The 18006-nt window shown below is 41.8% G+C and overlaps 1 protein-coding gene across 1 annotated transcript; it reads right to left on the bottom strand.

The window, feature by feature from the left end:
* Positions 1 to 87: 87 nt before the first annotated feature.
* Positions 88 to 17725, bottom strand: cop1 (COP1 E3 ubiquitin ligase). The gene is made up of 20 exons (XM_085141222.1): positions 17004 to 17725; positions 16855 to 16914; positions 15201 to 15298; positions 14645 to 14709; positions 14411 to 14530; positions 8935 to 9003; positions 8725 to 8784; positions 8451 to 8530; positions 8137 to 8200; positions 7733 to 7847; positions 6186 to 6321; positions 5919 to 6062; positions 5599 to 5707; positions 5431 to 5512; positions 5222 to 5338; positions 4184 to 4301; positions 3716 to 3840; positions 3436 to 3596; positions 2634 to 2678; positions 88 to 1073 (listed from the first exon to the last, which is right to left on the bottom strand). The coding sequence occupies exons 1-20, from the start codon at positions 17363 to 17365 to the stop codon at positions 1056 to 1058; spliced, it is 2148 nt and encodes a 715-aa protein (XP_084997348.1). The 5' UTR covers positions 17366 to 17725; the 3' UTR covers positions 88 to 1055.
* Between the last annotated feature and the right edge of the window lie 281 nt (positions 17726 to 18006).

The raw sequence follows: 18006 nt of genomic DNA, 5'->3' as shown, positions 1-18006 counted from the left end.
CGTCACAGTTTTATACACAGATCACCTAAAAGAATACAATTATGTCATCATATGGAGAGAGAGAGAAAAGAACCAACATGCCAAGTGTTTCGAAATAATTTATTCAGTAATACAAATACAAAACACCTCTCTCACTTATCATAAAATAGGCAGGTCTCGCTCCACAGAAACTGACAGCAGTTTGCCTGAAGTTACAATGCAGCTCAGCTCAGATGACACCTACAGTATGTGAAGAACGATTCCATTGCTACTTTAAAAGAACAGATTCTGCAAGGTTTTATTTCCAACAAGCAACAAATAGTTCACCCAAAAAGTCCAGTTCTGCACGACACTGCAGACCAGTGCCGGACGTTACATGAGAGTTGTGATTGCAGACAAAAGCTTCGAGTTTCGTTTTGTTCTGACGGTAAACAGAAATATCAGCAGAGAGGCGCTTCTCATTTCAGTTCACTCAACTTCTCACGTTCTGCACTCGTAAACCGGAAAAGAAACCAGTGATACGTCTGACAGGATGGAATTCAAGTCAGGTTTATTAAAAATGTTTTTCCCCCCAAATCTGAGAGAACGCAAAAGCTACAGAAAAAGAAAGGTGCAGGGGGCTGGACACTGACAAACAAAAGGAGATTTAAAAGCTTCGTTTGAAGATTTTTGCATGTCACTTCGTCTTGTGCTTTGGCCTTTAAAAGGAGAAAATGCATCGCACTTTTAGCGTTTGGCTGGATGTATTCCGGAGAACAGCAGCTTAATTAAAAAGTAAAGGTTTTGATTTGACCTAAAACCATAAAGAGGTGTTCTATTGTAGCCAATAAAAGAAACAAAACTGCTTTCTAAAGTCTCTTGTTTCACTTTGTGCCCAATAAAACAGCAGCACATCTTCTCCTGCTGGTCCGTAGTCTTTGCCGCTGTCCAAAAACATAAGCTCATAAAAAAAAAGTAAAGAAAAAGAGGAAAAAAATAATAAGAGACGATTTCAGATCTCCAGTTGCTACTCAGCCTGGCAGCCTCCCTGCATCACGAGTCAAAGCTCCAACATCTGCTGAAGAAGCTGCGCGTCTTCAGACGAGCTCGAGTACCTGTGCAGAGAGAACGCACACCTGTGACCTCGTTGTTACGGAAAAAAGCAATGAATTAAAGCTCCTCTCCAACAGCTAAATAATAATAAAACAACAAAAAGGCAGAAACCACAAAAATAATTAACATATAGCAGTTGGACTATATAACGAGGCATTTTTAAAAGGGTCAAAAGTTCACCCAGACTAGCGTGGCACATCACTAATGCAGATCTGAAATCACTGCTACCACACTGAACAGTTCATGAAAATATTACAAAATAATTACTTTAGATATATTTTGTGCGTTACTTTGATTCCAAACAGAAGCCAGTGAGGTGACATTTGGACTTCGAGAGTGGAAGATTAAACACGGCAGACAAAAGCAGGCTTGAATTTGATCAGATGCACAAGGATTTATCTTTATTTGTGAGCGTGTTTAAACAGTTATTCCTAATTCATTCCTGGGATATTGCCAGGAATGTGTCTTATGGAGAATCTTATAAAGAAACGTGACATTTCTGGTTCAAATTGTCAGTGAGCGTCTACAGCCATCTGCAGAGCACATGGGCTCATGGTGTTCTTGTCAAAATGAATGCAACAATGAACACAGCAAAATACGACAATATAAATACCAGATCTATATATCCAATCGGATTTTTTGTTTTTTGTTTTATTCGATCGTGGGGCGATCGTGGCTCAAGAGTTGGGTGTTTGTCTTGTAATCGGAAGGTTGCCGGTTCGAGCCCCGGCTCGGACAGCCTCGGTCGTTGTGTCCTTGGGCAAGACACTTCACCTACCGCCTACTGGTGTTGGCCAGAGGGGCCGATGGCGCGATATGGCAGAGCTTCTGTCAGTCTGCCCCAGGGCAGCTGTGGCTACAACTGTAGCTGCCTCCACCAGTGTGTGAATGTGAGAGTGAATGAATAGTGGAATTGTAAAGCACTTTGAGGGGTCCTGAAAAGCGCCTTATAAATGCAATCCATTATTATTATTATTATTATTATGATGATGTCTTATTAGTATTTGGCTTCACACTTTTGTATCCTGATCGCGCTCTTACAAAGTTTTTTTCTTCAACAGACGGCCTCATTAAAATACCAGAAAAGAGTCAACTAAAGCAGCGGTCCCCAACCCCCGGGCCTCGGACCGGTACCTGTCCGTGAGTCGTTTGGTACCGGGCCGCGAGAGTTGAGGCTCAGGTGTGAAATGTATAGTTTTCAGGGTTTTTATCGGTTTTCAGTGTTATTTTGTTATCGTTTTTAATCGTTAACTCTGTTTTCCTGGGTCTTCTCCCGTGTGTTGTGAATAAATCTTCTTTTTTTCGCTACCAGTACTAGTTTTATTTTGTTGTATTTATCCGCGACACCTTAAAGGCCGGTCCATGAAAATATTGTCGGGCATAAACCGGTCCGTGGCGCAAAAAAGGTTGGAGACCGCTGAACTAAAAGGACAGAACATGAATTGGCTGCAGCCGTGATTACAAATATCATGTTTCCAAACAGAAATGTCCAGTACCCTCTATGACAACAGTCTGAGTGCTGCAGTAGGCCTGTGCTTGTGTTTTGTACAGATGATACAAACCTTAATTGTTCCTTGACTGTTGGCAGCGATTAATACATTTGACTCCTGAAAAACAAAAGGTAACACTTAGAGCACAGATAGTTAATTACCTGTAGATTAATACTCAACACTTGAACAATATTCTGTGTGATCTGAAAACAACAATCCTTTGCGTAAGTGTGAGAAACTCCAGATGTATTCTTTCTCAAAGTGTCAGGATTTTAAGGTGTGACTGACACATCCCAACAAAGCAGGCTATCTTTGGGTTAGCTGGCTCAACAAAACCTAAAACTACACACACAGATGAAGGTGGGGCAGGGGTAGGCAACTCCAGGCCTCGAGGGCTGGTGTCCTGCAGGTTTTAGATGTGTCCTTGAACCAACACAGCTGATTCAAACGGCTAAATTACCTCCTCAACATGTCTTGAAGTTCTCCAGAGGCTGAAAATGAACTCATCATTTGATTCAGATGTGTTGACCCAGGGTGAGATCTAAAACCTGCAGGACACCAGCCTTCAAAGGCCTGGAGTTGCCCACCCCTGGCCTAAGGGTACAACCCCAACTAGGTTTCGCAACCTTTGGTTTTAGAACTGAAGAAGGCTCTTGGACGAGAGGTGAAATGTCTTCAAAACCTTAAAAAAAGACCAGTTGCCTTCTCTTTTCAAGCTCCTAGGACATTTGTTACCATGGTGATCTAACTAAGGAAAAAGAAAGCCACCTTTTCACCTGACTTGACAGACCTCACTAACCCATTAATATCCTTTGTAGTGCGCCCTTCAAAGTGCAGTCAATGACAATGTTACTGAGTATAGAGGGGAGCTCACTCCATCAGGCAGGGCCCTCCAGCAGACAGCGCTGACAAACTCGTTGGTGTCGTCCTCCTTCTTGTCCTTGTCCAGAACGCTCTTCACTGTGTCAAACTTGAATGTTAACAGTGTCTTGGAAAGTCCTTTGTAGTACAGATACAGGGAGTTGTTCTCACTGCCTGCATACACACAAACACGAGTATTTATGGAATTTAAGCATGTTATCGTTTCTCCCACTGAGGGAGCGATACGACACAGACAGTTTGACAATAATGTCTTCTTTGAAGTGACTGCTCACCACAGGCAACGTAGTCTCCGTTTGAGGCCAGGCCCACAAAGTTCTTCTCGTTGATGTGACCCTTGAAGGAGCGCAGGCAGTGAGGTTTGTTGACGTTCCACAGCTTCAGCTGACTGTCCGTCGAACTGAAGACAATAGTGCAGAAAGAAATGATCAATGTGGAACCGGTGGGCCTTCGATGATATGGCGTGATACCCCGCTGGGGCCAAGTCCAGCATTTTCATTTTATCAGGATTCAAGATTACTCTGTGTGTGGAGGGATTCTCCGTTGAGGGCTCCACGATGTAAATCAGCCTTTATACGTTTAGTGTTTCATGCTCTCTTTAACCCAGTTTAAGTTAAACAGCTTCTTTATGATATTATAAGCAGAAAGTACACAGTAACAGGTTTCACAGAATATTTTCTTTTGCAGGAAAAAGAAACCTTTAAGATATTAAATGAAAATGCAAAGCCGACAGATGAACTTACGCAGAAACAATTTCCTCTCCGTTGACGAACTTGGCATAGGAGACGGCCTTCCTGTGGCCTTTGAACACCATGATTGGCTGCTTAGTGTTGCGGAGATCATAGTAGTGAACACAGTGGTCTAAGAGAAGAAAGCAAAGTTTAGCATGTGTTCAGGGAAACATGAGGAAAATCGTAGATTAAAACAAGTCTTAGATCAGCTCCATTTAGGAGCCACCACAGCATTTAGAAAAGTGCAGTTAAATTTGGACTTAGTGCTGTTTAAATGCAGAATGGCTTTCCATGTCTGCCTGCTTACTTTGATAACCCAGTGCTACTCCAGACACTAAACCATCTACAAGTCCGAGGAGCAGTTTCCTTCTCTAAGCTGAGAAGGCTTTGTCGTTGAGACACAGGAAGTTGGATAAAGCCACAGCAAGATACTTCTGGATAACGCTTGTACGCTCTGCTCATCCAGCGTTACAGTGTTTCTGTGTATAACCAAATATTTCTTACAACTTTATATCTCCTTTGGGGGACTAATGAATAAGGTATTCAGCAGTTTTTCTGGACCACAAGAGTCAGCGCCGGGTGAAGAAATGTAGCTGACAACAAAGAAACCACAGTGATGTGAGAGAAATCAACAACAACAATACTCCAGGTTTGTCTGGAGACAGCTGGGTGGAGTAAAATCTGTTTTCCTCCCTTATTTAGTCTGGACTTAACTTCTCATAGTAAATACCAACCAAATGCAGGCGGACGTCAGACACTGCACCTTCACATTTAGCTTCAATGACACTTCAAGTGTCCTTAGATGCAAGGTTTACACAGTTACAAGGTTTTGGCACAACCTATGCGGTGTAATCAAAAGCTTCTGAGCTGCTTTCGCCCAATCAAAGTCCAGTTCTATGTTTGCGCTTGATTTCAGCAGAGCTTTTTGACATCACCCTGACTTAAGGTTTAACACAATTTTATCTCAAAATCTTTGTTTTTCCACAACCGAGACTAAAGTAACAACAAACCAGATAAATCACACATGAAAATCTTTAATTTCCATCTCACCTGCACAACCGAAGGCCAGATGATATCTGGAGGTTGGGCTGAATTTAACACAGCAGACGTTAGCCTTAGCCTCAATGCTAGCCACTGAATTGTCAAGATTAGTTGACCACAACTTGACTGAAGAAGAAGAAGAAAAGAGCATGCATGAAACAAATAAGGGCCAATACATGGTGGGAACATTATTCTTAGATATTGCATCCCTCTCTTACCTTTAGCATCATCAGAACCTGAGGCTAAAAGCTTCGGGTCCATGAGATTGAAGTCTACACTCCAACACCTTTTTTCATGTTCCTGGAAAGGAAGCAGAGGAAACCTTAAAAAGCCATCATTACTAATGTAACGCCCAACGTAATGAAGCTGCGCTCCAAGCATCACACCTGGTAGACTTTGGACCTCTGGCCTGTGAATCCATCCCACAAAATAACAGTTCCCTCATAGTCACTGCTGGCCAGGAGGTTTTTGTGATAACTGCTCCAGCTGATACAGCTGCAACAGACAACAGGAGCTTGAGCTGCTTATTTCACTACAAACTAAGTTATCATTTCTTTTCATGAACTGCATGATTCGTTTTTTACAGTCACAATTTTGGAAAAAAGCATCATGTAGATTTTGCATCCATACACGTGACTCAATATGTGTTCACATGGATTACTGAGAGATCGGCATTAGAGGAAATGCATTCATCAGTTTCCTGCACCTGATTTTGGAATTGCAAGTCATTTCGTTGACAGGGTAGTGGATGTCCACTGCATCCTGGATCACAGTGCCGTACTCAAACACCTTGATCTTTTTGGTTACGCCGGCGATGGCGAAGTAGTCACAGTCTCGGTCAAACTCAATACTGAAACAAAGGAAAAGACGGTCAAAGACAGTGATTGGGCTCCTCACACGCACGGTAAAATGTCACGAAACAACTAAAAGATGACGTCCAGTCATACGTCAATCGAACGTTTCTTTTTTATACCTAGACACGATACTGGAGCCATTATAGAGGTCACTGGCGTATGACAGGGTGGCCAGCGGCCGCACAGAGTTATAGCGAGTGAACTTTGACAAACACTCCATGAAATCATCCAGCTGATTCAGGTTCCTGCCCTCATCTGAAAACACAACACGCACACAGTTAACACAGCATTTGTGAATTATACACATTGTGAAAAAAAAACCCAAATGGAGTCATTGCTAGGGATGGGTACCGGTATCCGGTGCCACGATGGCACCGGTTCTGACATAAACGGTAGTAACCAGACCGTAAAGCAGCGCACATTTCGGTGCTTTATTTTCCTGAGCTGTGATACACTTTAGATTCTAGCCAATCATTTTAGGTTTCCGAGGATAGTAGGCGGGTCCAGGTACGTACGTTCTTTTAGAGCAGAGCTACAGATTAAAAATGACCAAGGCGAAGCGGTCAAAGTCTGGCTGTACTTCACAGCAAAAGACGCAAACTCAGCAGCTGCAACAAGTGCTTTAAGCTGATACTGTGATACTGTCAAAGGAGGTAACACCTCAAATCTGATGAAACATCTGGCGATGCATAGCGGTTTTTTTAAAAGCCGAGAAATGCGCCGTATTTGATAGCTTGCTGCGAGACCTCACACCGAGCACATCTACTGCGGGTGTGGTGCCTGTTATCGACCCGGAGTTAGCAACATCCCCCAAAAACCCGAAGAGGAGAGTCCTGGCCCCTAGCCCTGCCAGTGTAGCAGAAATGATGACGGATGATGATGCAGCAGCAGCCGTTCTTCTCTGCGTGAGTAGCTTAATGTTGTTCGTGTGTAATTTACGTTGAGTAGGCTAACCACGTTATTACATTAATGCATGTAAGGTGAACTAGCAAACACCATCATAGCTACATGCAGCTGTCTTCTTGTTTGATGGCAGATACTCCCTTCACCCTGGCCAAAAAGGCTAAAATGACCAAAGAAAAAGTGGAAAACAGTTAAACATGAGAGGTTTTTGGACAAAGTTTGTGTTTTTTCCATTGTTTAAGCTGCTTCCAGCCAAGAGTGATACCATATATGCCCCATAGCTGCAGAAAAGGCTAACATTGTTATCTTTTTACAAAAAAAAACAGTTAAACATGAGAGGTTTTTGGACAAAGTTTGTGTTTTTTCCATTGTTTAAGCTGCTTCCAGCCAAGAGTGATGCCATATATGCCCCATAGCTGCAGAAAAGGCTAACATTGTTATCTTTTTACAAAAAAAACAGCTGAACATGAGAGGTTTTTGGACCAATTTTGTGTTCTCCATTCTTTAAGCACCGGTTTGAGCACCGTTTAAGCACCGGCACCGTTTCAAAAGTACCGGTTTGGCACCGGTATCAGATAAAACCTAAACGATACCCATCCCTAATCGTTGCCCATAACTAAGAGCTTAAGCACCGACGTGTGCAGTAAGGTGAGACACACGATGCCCTGCTTTAAGAAATAATACCAGTTTTTCCAACTGTGTGCAAATGAAAACGCCATCAAAATGATCTGACCACAGCAGTTTAAACCCTCAACAACAGCACCTGTGATGCGGGACATTTTGCTGGAGAAGTAGCACTGCTCTAGATCCTCAAAATGAGCTGTGAGCCTCTTTCTTCTTGACGCCAGGGTGCTGTTGTACCAGGTCTGACGTTTTCCCTGAGGAAACAGTCCCAAGAGCAAAGTGAAGGCAGTGCCAGAAACCTCAGAGTGTATTTATAATTTTCCTCCAAATACATTTGTGTTAAAAAGCTACATCTAAACTTGACAGGCCCCCTTATTAAAATGCACCAGCTCCAGATATTAAAGCTTTGCTGGATTTACAGTTATAACCCCAGTAAAATGATCTTTTACTGGGCCTTGGTGCAGCTCGTTACTTCATCCTGTCTGAAACCGTTTTTACTCCAAGCTAATTTGTTTTTTAAATAAATAAACCTCTCCGCTGTACCTGGGCTGCTCCACCAAATCCTGGAGGCTGGTTGTAGTCGGGTTGGTCTATAATACTACTGCAACTGCTCAACACAGAAACAAACACACAAGACGTGGAGTAAGTCACACCACACAGCGACTGCTGAAGCCTCTGTATGCACTGGCTTTGTTCCATACAGACAAAGCAGCTGTTGTAGAGCAAAAGGCAAAACGTTTTCATGAGCAAGCACACGTCTGCGCTCGTAACGAGCTTCTGTTTTGGTAAACAAGGTGAATATGGTGTCATTATGTTGTGCACAGACACATTTATTATGCGGCAGACATCAGCGTTACCTGGGTGCTGGAGAGGGAGCTTCCACATTAGGCACAGTACACTCAGCCTCCATCACAGGAGAGTACAGCCCACTCATTTCCTGGAAAATGACACCAACATAACTTGTTTGTCCATCTCAAGCTGTGATGATGAGCGGCCCCGGGTTTTGTGATTTCACAGCATAATATGTTTTTATAATCATGCATTCTGTTCCCCCGTATTTTCACGAGAGAACATTGTGTGAATGAGGGCACAATAATCCATCTCTGGACTGCGCTTCGTCAGTTTACCTACCTCGACACGTTTGATGTCTTCTTCGAGGAAGTTGAGCTCTTTCTGCAGTTGCTCTAGTTGCTGCCAACAAAACCAAAAACACAACTGAACTTGCCTTTGTTAACACCTACAAACACTTAACGAGTTCTGGTGGACTGACACAAAGCTGGGTGTCCGCCATTACAAATACTGCTCTTTGCTCAGCACTGTGTCAGCTTTGTGCAGCCGTACCTCTCTCTTGTTTCTCCTGGCTTCTTTAAGGAACTCCATGAGGATCTGTCTCTGAGCTGCCTGGGATTCCTAGTGGAGATATGGACAGCTTACATAATCAAGTATTACTTGAAATCACAGAATAGTTTTGCTGATCTGCTGAAAAGACACTCGAGATATCATTTGTTCTCAGTTCAACACTAGCTTTCATCCTCAGAAAAGCACAAAATAATAACAGTAGTTCTAAAGCTTGTGATTTATCATTTTAGTTGTACTTTCGTCTTTGGCTTTACTTCCATCCCGGCTACAGGAAATGAAAGCAGTGCTGTGCAGAACGGGGAAGGATCCTGTCATGAAAAGGTTCACACACAAACTACTCCGGCCTGTGAATGCAGCTTGTTTTGGTGAATATGCTGTCGTTCAACTAAATTCTCACCCGTGTTTTCACAACTGTGGACTAGCCCAAAGCTAATGTTTACATTTACTTAACTTTAACTTGGCGTTAGCAACAAATTACCTGATCGACTCCTCCCCCTCCCACAAAAAGCCCACAGTCACATTGAGCATTTCTTTTCCTTCTTTAAGTGCACTGCAAAAAAAAAAAAAGACTCCACACTATGCAGCAGGTTGCACATCACACCTCAGCAGCCAACAATGTTCGACTGGCAGTCACACTGTCACTGTGTGTTTTAGTATAAGCTGTGCTTCAATTTCAATTTTAACTTTGGCTCATCTTGTCACTGAAACAACATAAACAACACAACTTCAGTGCCAGAATCTTTTTTTGCAGCGATTCCCTTACTTTGGCTTTCAGCACAACGTTTTCCTTATTTTTAGCTTCTTATCAAAATGCAGTGTGGATGACTTAGTTCAATCATTTACTTTCTATAATTAAAAGAAAATGTGCTTAAATAAAATATAAGTCTGTTATGTCTTAGACTTTCATCAATTTTAACCAATATTTTACCAAGCAACCCTGTTAAATATTTGTCATTTCACCAACCAACTATCTATATTTTTGGAATATATCTATATATATATATATATCTATATATATATCTATATCGATATATCTATATCTCTATATATGTATATCGATATATATATACAGTGGGGCAAAAAAGTATTTAGTCAGCCACCGATTGTGCAAGTTCCCCCACTTAAAATGATGACAGAGGTCAGTAATTTGCACCAGAGGTACACTTCAACTGTGAGAGACAGAATGTGAAAAAAAAATCCATGAATTCACATGGTAGGATTTGTAAAGAATTTATTCGTAAATCAGGGTGGAAAATAAGTATTTGGTCAATAACAAAAATACAACTCAATACTTTGTAACATAACCTTTGTTGGCAATAACAGAGGTCAAACGTTTACTATAGGTCTTTACCAGGTTTGCACACACAGTAGCTGGTATTTTGGCCCATTCCTCCATGCAGATCTTCTCAAGAGCAGTGATGTTTTGGGGCTGTCGCCGAGCAACACGGACTTTCAACTCCCGCCACAGATTTTCTATGGGGTTGAGGTCTGGAGACTGGCTAGGCCACTCCAGGACTTTCAAATGCTTCTTACGGAGCCACTCCTTTGTTGCCCGGGCGGTGTGTTTTGGATCATTGTCATGTTGGAAGACCCAGCCTCGTTTCATCTTCAAAGTTCTCACTGATGGAAGGAGGTTTTGGCTCAAAATCTCACGATACTTGGCCCCATTCATTCTGTCCTTAACACGGATCAGTCGTCCTGTCCCCTTGGCAGAAAAACAGCCCCATAGCATGATGTTTCCACCCCCATGCTTCACAGTAGGTATGGTGTTCTTGGGATGCAACTCAGTATTCTTCTTCCTCCAAACACGACGAGTTGAGTTTATACCAAAAAGTTCTACTTTGGTTTCATCTGACCACATGACATTCTCCCAATCCTCTGCTGTATCATCCATGTGCTCTCTGGCAAACTTCAGACGGGCCTGGACATGCACTGGCTTCAGCAGCGGAACACGTCTGGCACTGCGGGATTTGATTCCCTGCCGTTGTAGTGTGTTACTGATGGTGACCTTTGTTACTTTGGTCCCAGCTCTCTGCAGGTCATTCACCAGGTCCCCCCGTGTGGTTCTGGGATCTTTGCTCACCGTTCTCATGATCATTTTGACCCCACGGGATGAGATCTTGCGTGGAGCCCCAGATCGAGGGAGATTATCAGTGGTCTTGTATGTCTTCCATTTTCTGATGATTGCTCCCACAGTTGATTTTTTCACACCAAGCTGCTTGCCTATTGTAGATTCACTCTTCCCAGTCTGGTGCAGGTCTACAATTCTTTTCTTGGTGTCCTTCGAAAGCTCTTTGGTCTTGGCCATGGCGGAGTTTGGAGTCTGACTGGTTGAGGCTGTGGACAGGTGTCTTTTATACAGATGATGAGGTCAAACAGGTGCCATTCATACAGGTAACGAGTGGGGGACAGAAAAGCTTCTTACAGAAGACGTTACAGGTCTGTGAGAGCCAGGGATTTTCCTTGTTTCAGGTGACCAAATACTTATTTTCCACCCTGATTTACGAATAAATTCTTTACAAATCCTACCATGTGAATTCATGGATTTTTTTTTCACATTCTGTCTCTCACAGTTGAAGTGTACCTCTGGTGCAAATTACTGACCTCTGTCATCATTTTAAGTGGGGGAACTTGCACAATCGGTGGCTGACTAAATACTTTTTTGCCCCACTGTATATAGATATATATCTATCTCTATATCTTTATCTCTATAACTATCGATATCTCTCTCTCTCTATATATCTCTATCTATATCTCTATATCTATATCTCTATATCTATATCTCTATGTCTATATCTATATTTACATATATCTATATATCTCTCTCGTAAGCTGACACATATGTGATAGAATATTTTAACAACTTTAAACACTTGAGGCTTCGAGTGTGAACATATCAGAATTGGAAAATGTATCAGTTTTATATTCATTTTAATATTTAACCATTTTTGATCCAATCACTGTGGTAAACTCTTTCCTCTGGTTAACCTTCAACCGAACCATGAAAATGCTCAAGAACACCAAACCTAAGGGTCTCAGGCTGTTAGGCAAATACTGATGACAACTGTGTTCTTTGAAAGCATGTCATAGGTTTCAGATGGAGATAATATCTGACTATTTCTATTCAATTCTACTTAATCTTCAAAGAAAACCAAAGAGTAGCTCCAAAGCAAACATCTCAAGGACTGAAAAGCACCACCACACCCACACTGACTGATGCTGACATTTAAGACGGAGACTAAGATTCGCTGACGATTAAATCTAAAATGTTGATGTTTTTTGGATTATATTTAAGGTTTGGATAGCTGAGTAACAACCGTAAACACAGGAGGAATACTAACAAAACATCACAAATACACAGTTAAGTGACAGGGACCTAAATTTGACTGATATGAAATATCTACATGGAATCCAAAACTTTAATCAGAACTGATTAAATAAGAACGACAGGCTAAACAAAAACAAGCCCAATCAGATATGAAATATGTCCAGAGCCAAATTATCACACACATGCTAACAATCAATCAGCAACGAGTCCAGTATACAGAATAAGCAGCAAGGCAAAGGAAGACCATTAACTATATACAATATCACAGCTAACTATGGAGCCCTTATTTCTGAACTAGCTTGGACTTTCTACTGACAGACACCAACACATGAGCCTAAACTCAGCTGAATTACTGGGATAGCTCGTGTGTGAGTCTGTCTGTCTGTATGACAGTCCAACAGTGACACACTGCATGTGTTTGTGTGAAAAAGAAACAGAAAGACGAGCATGTGCTTGACAGCGAGAAAGCTCAAGGCGTCATGTAGCGCCATCTGAAAATCTGAAAGGCGTGTTTGTAGCATCCATACTTGCAATTCAAAGGCAAAGACTCCCATTTCAAAACTGGTCTGGATTTTAGATCTCATCATCAATGCAAGTCTTAGATAGCGCTGATGAAATCTAAGGATGTAAAGTCCTACTTCTCTTTTTATGTCACGTAAACTGACAAAAACAAAAAAAAGGGGATGTGTGAAACTGCCCAGAAACCTTCTGACAAAAGCAACATCTTTACCATTGCTACCAATACTATATACACATACAATACCTAATTTATTATCAACATCTGAAGTCTAACACAACCCAAAAGAACTTCTTTCTGCCAGGAAGTCTGACAGAGTGACGTATTTAATGTGATGGACATCCTGCTGTATTGGAGCGCTTTGAGGGGTCCCGAAAAGCGCTATATAAATGCAATCCATTATTATTATTATTATTATTATTATTAAATGTTTGTCACATTCTGTAAGAGGGAACACCTCAATCGTGCGGTCCGATACAATGATGACCTCGATAGCAAACACATTATTGCGCTACACGTCGATCAGTGTCATCAGAAACTCAGAATATTACACAACTTCTGTTTGTTTCAGATTAAACAGATCAGAACCCACTGCCTCCAAAACAACAAGGTCTTAACTGGACGTCATAAATTTCATTTGTTGTCTTTCCAGAACAAAAAGTGGACATTCAGTGGATATTAAAACATTTCCATTATGTTTTATATTACTGATTGCATTCCACTGTGACAACCTTGTGATAACATTTAAAGAATAAATTTAGAAAACTTGTAAACAGATTAACAAGTCATCAGCAAAAATTCACTTTGACTTTTTGCTGAAATAATTATCCATCCATTTTCTTCCACTTATCCGGGGCCGGGTCGCAGGGGCAGCAGCCCAAGCAGAGAAGCCCAGACCTCCCTCTCCCCAGCCACCTCCTCCAGCTTGTCCGTGGCAACACCAAGGCGTTCCCAGGCCAGAGAGATATAATCTCTCCAGTGTGTCCTGGGTCTGCCCCGGGGACTCCCCCGGTGGGACATGCCTGGAACACCTCACCCAGGAGGCGCTCAGGAGGCATCCTTGTCAGATGCCCGAACCACCTCAGCTGGCTCCTTTCGATGTGGAGCAGCAGCGGCTCTACTCTGAGCCCCTCCCGGATGGCCGAACTTCTCACCCTATCTCTAAGGGAGAGGCCAGCCACTCTTTGGAGGAAGCTCATTTCTGCCGCTTGTATCCGCGATCTCGTTCTTTCGGTCACTACCCACAGCTCGTGACCATAGGTGAGGGTAGGGACGTAGATCGACCGGTAAATTGAGAGCTTCGCTTTTACACTCAGCTCCCTCTTCACCACGACGGACCAGTACAGTGCTGAAATAATTAACCCTTTGTAATTCTCTGTCTTCACTGCATCTTGTGCATTTTTCACTGAAACCTACAAGATCTATATCTACAAGCTCTGATCATGTGATCAGTTTCATGATAAGACTTAATAGCCATTAATTATTAATTAATGCATTAACAAACTTTACATCATTTTAAAGAAAAAAAACCCTCTACTGAAACCCATGAAAAGCTAAAGAGCTAAAAAAGCGAAACAAAAACAAAGAAATGCACAGATCAGCCTCTCACTTACCGCTTCCAGCTGCTTCTTCTTCTGAAGCAGCAGCTCGAGCATCAGGTTGACATTTGCCAGGTCCAAGTTCTCCTGATCAGGACTCAAAACATCCTGGAAGACCTGCCACCGAGACCCATTCTGAAGGTCAGAGACACTGATCAGTTACAAGTAACAAAACATATTTTTAAGATGCTCAACATCTTAACAAGGAGAGAAAAAAATGAAATCAGTTTCAGAACATGCTGTACTCACTGGATGATCTAACTTTAGCCTCTTCTCTTCTGACCTCTGTTTTTGTTTAAGGATCAGTTCATTTACTGGGATGTGGTGAGGTGGGACAGAGGAAGTTGTAGACAAGGGATGAATAAGAGAGGAGAAGCGGTGGAGTAAGTATATGACAAAGAAAAAGACATCGTCACAGCTAAGGAACAACATGTCTGCAGAGACATTTTACTTGTGATGAATAAAAGAAAAGTGGCATCTTTATCATTATGCATTCAAATACCTACAAAGTGTTTCCTTAGATTTTTGTTTGGCCCATTTATAACACAAAATTTCAATTTTGACTTCATTCAAATACGAAAGTCTCATTTTAGTACCAATTATGAGCTAAAGACAAATCAATTCAAATATTGTGATTTTAAAAACCATGAAGTGCAAAATTGCCATAACAGCTACATTTTAATGTCCAAGTTAAAATGAAAAGCTCTGAGAAATTCGTGAGATTCGTTTAGGAGCTGATCATCTGACTGTTAGAAAAAACCCAAAACATAACAAAACAAAAAACCCTCCAATTCAAAATACCCACCAAGAAAGTTTGGGTAGACCTGATCCACGTTATCAATAATATAGTTACACTTGGGACATCTGTTGCTGTCCTCCAGACTCTGGCGGATACACTTGAAACTGCAGGATGGAGAGAGAGAGAACAGATAAATATTACGGATATATCCAGCTCCACATTTCAATCCAGGATCTTACAAGATTAGCTTTAAATGATTCATAGTCAAAATAATCTTTATTCATCCCATACTGGGTCTTCTTCTGAATAGATGACCTTCAAAAACAGGTTTGCTCAAAGCCAGCGCTCTGATCCTGTTAAGGATATCTGCTCACACCGACATCACCAGAGAGTAGACAAACTATCTCAAACTGAGGCGTAACTTGCTAATGCGCTGATCTTATTACTTGGATCTTTGGTCATGTTTATTATGAGCATTGAAAAACAAGAAATTAGAATTACTGCAAGCAAACACAACAGGCATAAAGAACACTGAGCCAACTGTGGATTACCAGTAATCACGTTAAGCTTTCCCATAACTTTGCTGAAGAGTCTGCAGGCTTATATTCAGCTTTAAACCATTTACTGTCATTAACAACTAGTTCATATTTTTTGCTGTTAGATTACTACAACCAACTTTGCAGTTTAATACTGACAGTCACACTGTCACTGTGTTTTAGTATATCATAGAGCTGCGCTTTAAATTCAATTTCGGCTCATCTTGTCATTGAAACAACATAACCGAGATGAAATGACATCTGTGCCAGAATCTGTTGTGCAGTAATTCCCTTACTTTGACTTTCAGCACAACCTTTTCCTTTTTGCTTCTTATCAAAATGCAGTGTGGATGACTTAGTTCAATTATTTACTTTTTATAATTAAAAGAAAATGTGCTTAAATAAAATATAAGTCTCTTCTATTTTAGACTGAATTAAATATCCGTCATTTCATTATCGATCAAAATAACTAGGATTTTTGCCAAAAATAACACTCTTTCCAGTAGATTTTACTGATTCTGGTGGCAATAACCGTTGTGCTTACTTTTTTGATGTTAGCCTAATGAATCCTGATTAATTCTCTGTGCAAAACAAACAGCCACATTAGTGAAAAGTTGAATTCAGGGTTCATTTTCGCCTTGAATACAAAACAATATTGGTGGCCTCCTCTAAAGGAAAATTAGCAGGATTATAAATTAGTTGGACATGTTTTAACCCTGAGCTTGCTTTTACTTATTAAACTCCCAAACTAAAACGCAGAAATGTGCACCAGACTCACAGCTTTAACCAATCTTGCCTTTGCAAGATTTCGAGTCAAAAAAACTCTTGGGTCTGACCAGAGCAGAAGTGAGGCTTGCCTGGTGTGCAAAACTTGGATTGTCATGGGTTTGATGTTGTTATTGTCATTAAAATATAGCAACACAGGACTATTTGGAACTTCCTCTAGAAGTCCATCTGTAACATTAAAACATGCCCAAACAATAAAACAAAATGCAAGAACTAAAATACTAAAAAATAAATAAATAAAAACTGTCAAAAGTTTTTTAGAGTAATCAGCTGTAAGTATGGATGCCCGCAGAGTGCATGGCTTTTCTTAAAGATAACTTGGTTCCTTCAGTCTGTGACATTTGTTGCTCTACAGCATTTGGGACACGCATAATTCTCTCTACAACACAAACACTCACCAAAAACTGTGCCCGCACTTCGTCATGTGTGCCTCGTCTATCATTTCGAAGCAAATGGGACTGAAAAACAAGCAGAAGCCCGGGTCATCGTGCAGCTCTCAAACTTTTACGGAACTCACCCCAAAGCTCGAGTGCAATACAAAACTAACCAGACGAAGTCGTTGCTTTTATCTTCGTATGAATTCAAGAGACCGTTGTACAGTGGTGCCTGATGCAGGGATCTCTTTCTGTTACCAGAGGACGCAGACGGTCTGCTGAGAGAAGCTAAGCCGCCCCGGGCTGACGGCACGGCGGCCAGAGTTGGCACTGACAGGCCGCCCTCTCCGGCCGCTGCAAGGGTCCGTGAGGGCACAACATTTCCAGAAGTGCTCCCATTACTTGTGGGAGCGCTGCTGCCACCGCCACCGTTTGTATTCCCAGTGCCTCCTGTACTACTGCTGCTGCTGCTACTTGTGCTGGGCACTGAACTCGCCCCAGCAGCGCTTTGCTGCGGCCGGTTGCTTGACATCATACAAGGCCGACTAGAAACTCCCCAAATCCGCTGCGTTGCTATTCAAAGCATCCGGAAAGAGCAGCTATTTGGCTACTTTAGCAGATTTGCTAGCTAGCTGGTTTGCTTATGTGCTAACATCCTGGGAGAAATACAAGAATGGCCAAACATCCAGCGGAGAGAAAAAAAGGTTGGCCGTCGTTGTCTGGTTCAACGTTTGTCACTAGCAGCGAATTCCAGGAGCGCTGGAATCTAAAGAGAAAAACAGACACGAACACTAACGGCCAACAAAATAAGAACGGCTGCACTGTTCAGAAGATTATCCGGCTAGCTACTGTTAGCAACAGAGAGAAATCTCTTGAGTTTCCTCGATTGCTCGGGTAGCCGCAAACCTCCTGGTTTTAAACTACCGCCCCCTAGCGAGAAGGAGTTAAACCGCGCTGGTGGAAATGTACACTTCAGGGTATCCTAGTCTCTATAACTGTTTTAATGCTTACATCATTTGTACGTTTAAGTAGTATCATAAAGGATATAATCCTATGACCCATGCCATGAAAAACAGACAATAATGTTTATTGGGGGTCAATGTAGCAGTGCTGAATTATATCCTCGTATTTAACACAGGGACTTTTCTCAGTGTTAATAACAACACTGGGAAAAGG

Source organism: Neolamprologus multifasciatus, chromosome 18 (genome assembly GCF_963576455.1).
Source record: "Neolamprologus multifasciatus chromosome 18, fNeoMul1.2, whole genome shotgun sequence".
Lineage (NCBI taxonomy): Eukaryota > Metazoa > Chordata > Actinopteri > Cichliformes > Cichlidae > Neolamprologus > Neolamprologus multifasciatus.
The sequence above is the reverse complement of the archived record's forward strand: the minus strand, read 5'-3'. Positions and strand labels throughout refer to the sequence as shown.

Excerpts from the sequence above, each read along its gene's own strand:
- cop1 (XM_085141222.1), bottom strand. The coding sequence starts at position 17,365 with ATGATGTCAAGCAACCGGCCGCAGCAAAGCGCTGCTGGGGCGAGTTCA. Across the intron at positions 16,915-17,003 it reads AAAAGCAACGACTTCGTCTG|TCCCATTTGCTTCGAAATGA; the intron begins GTTAGTTTTGTA and ends CTTGTTTTTCAG. Across the intron at positions 8,785-8,934 it reads CCAGGAGAAACAAGAGAGAG|CAACTAGAGCAACTGCAGAA; the intron begins GTACGGCTGCAC and ends TTTTGTTGGCAG.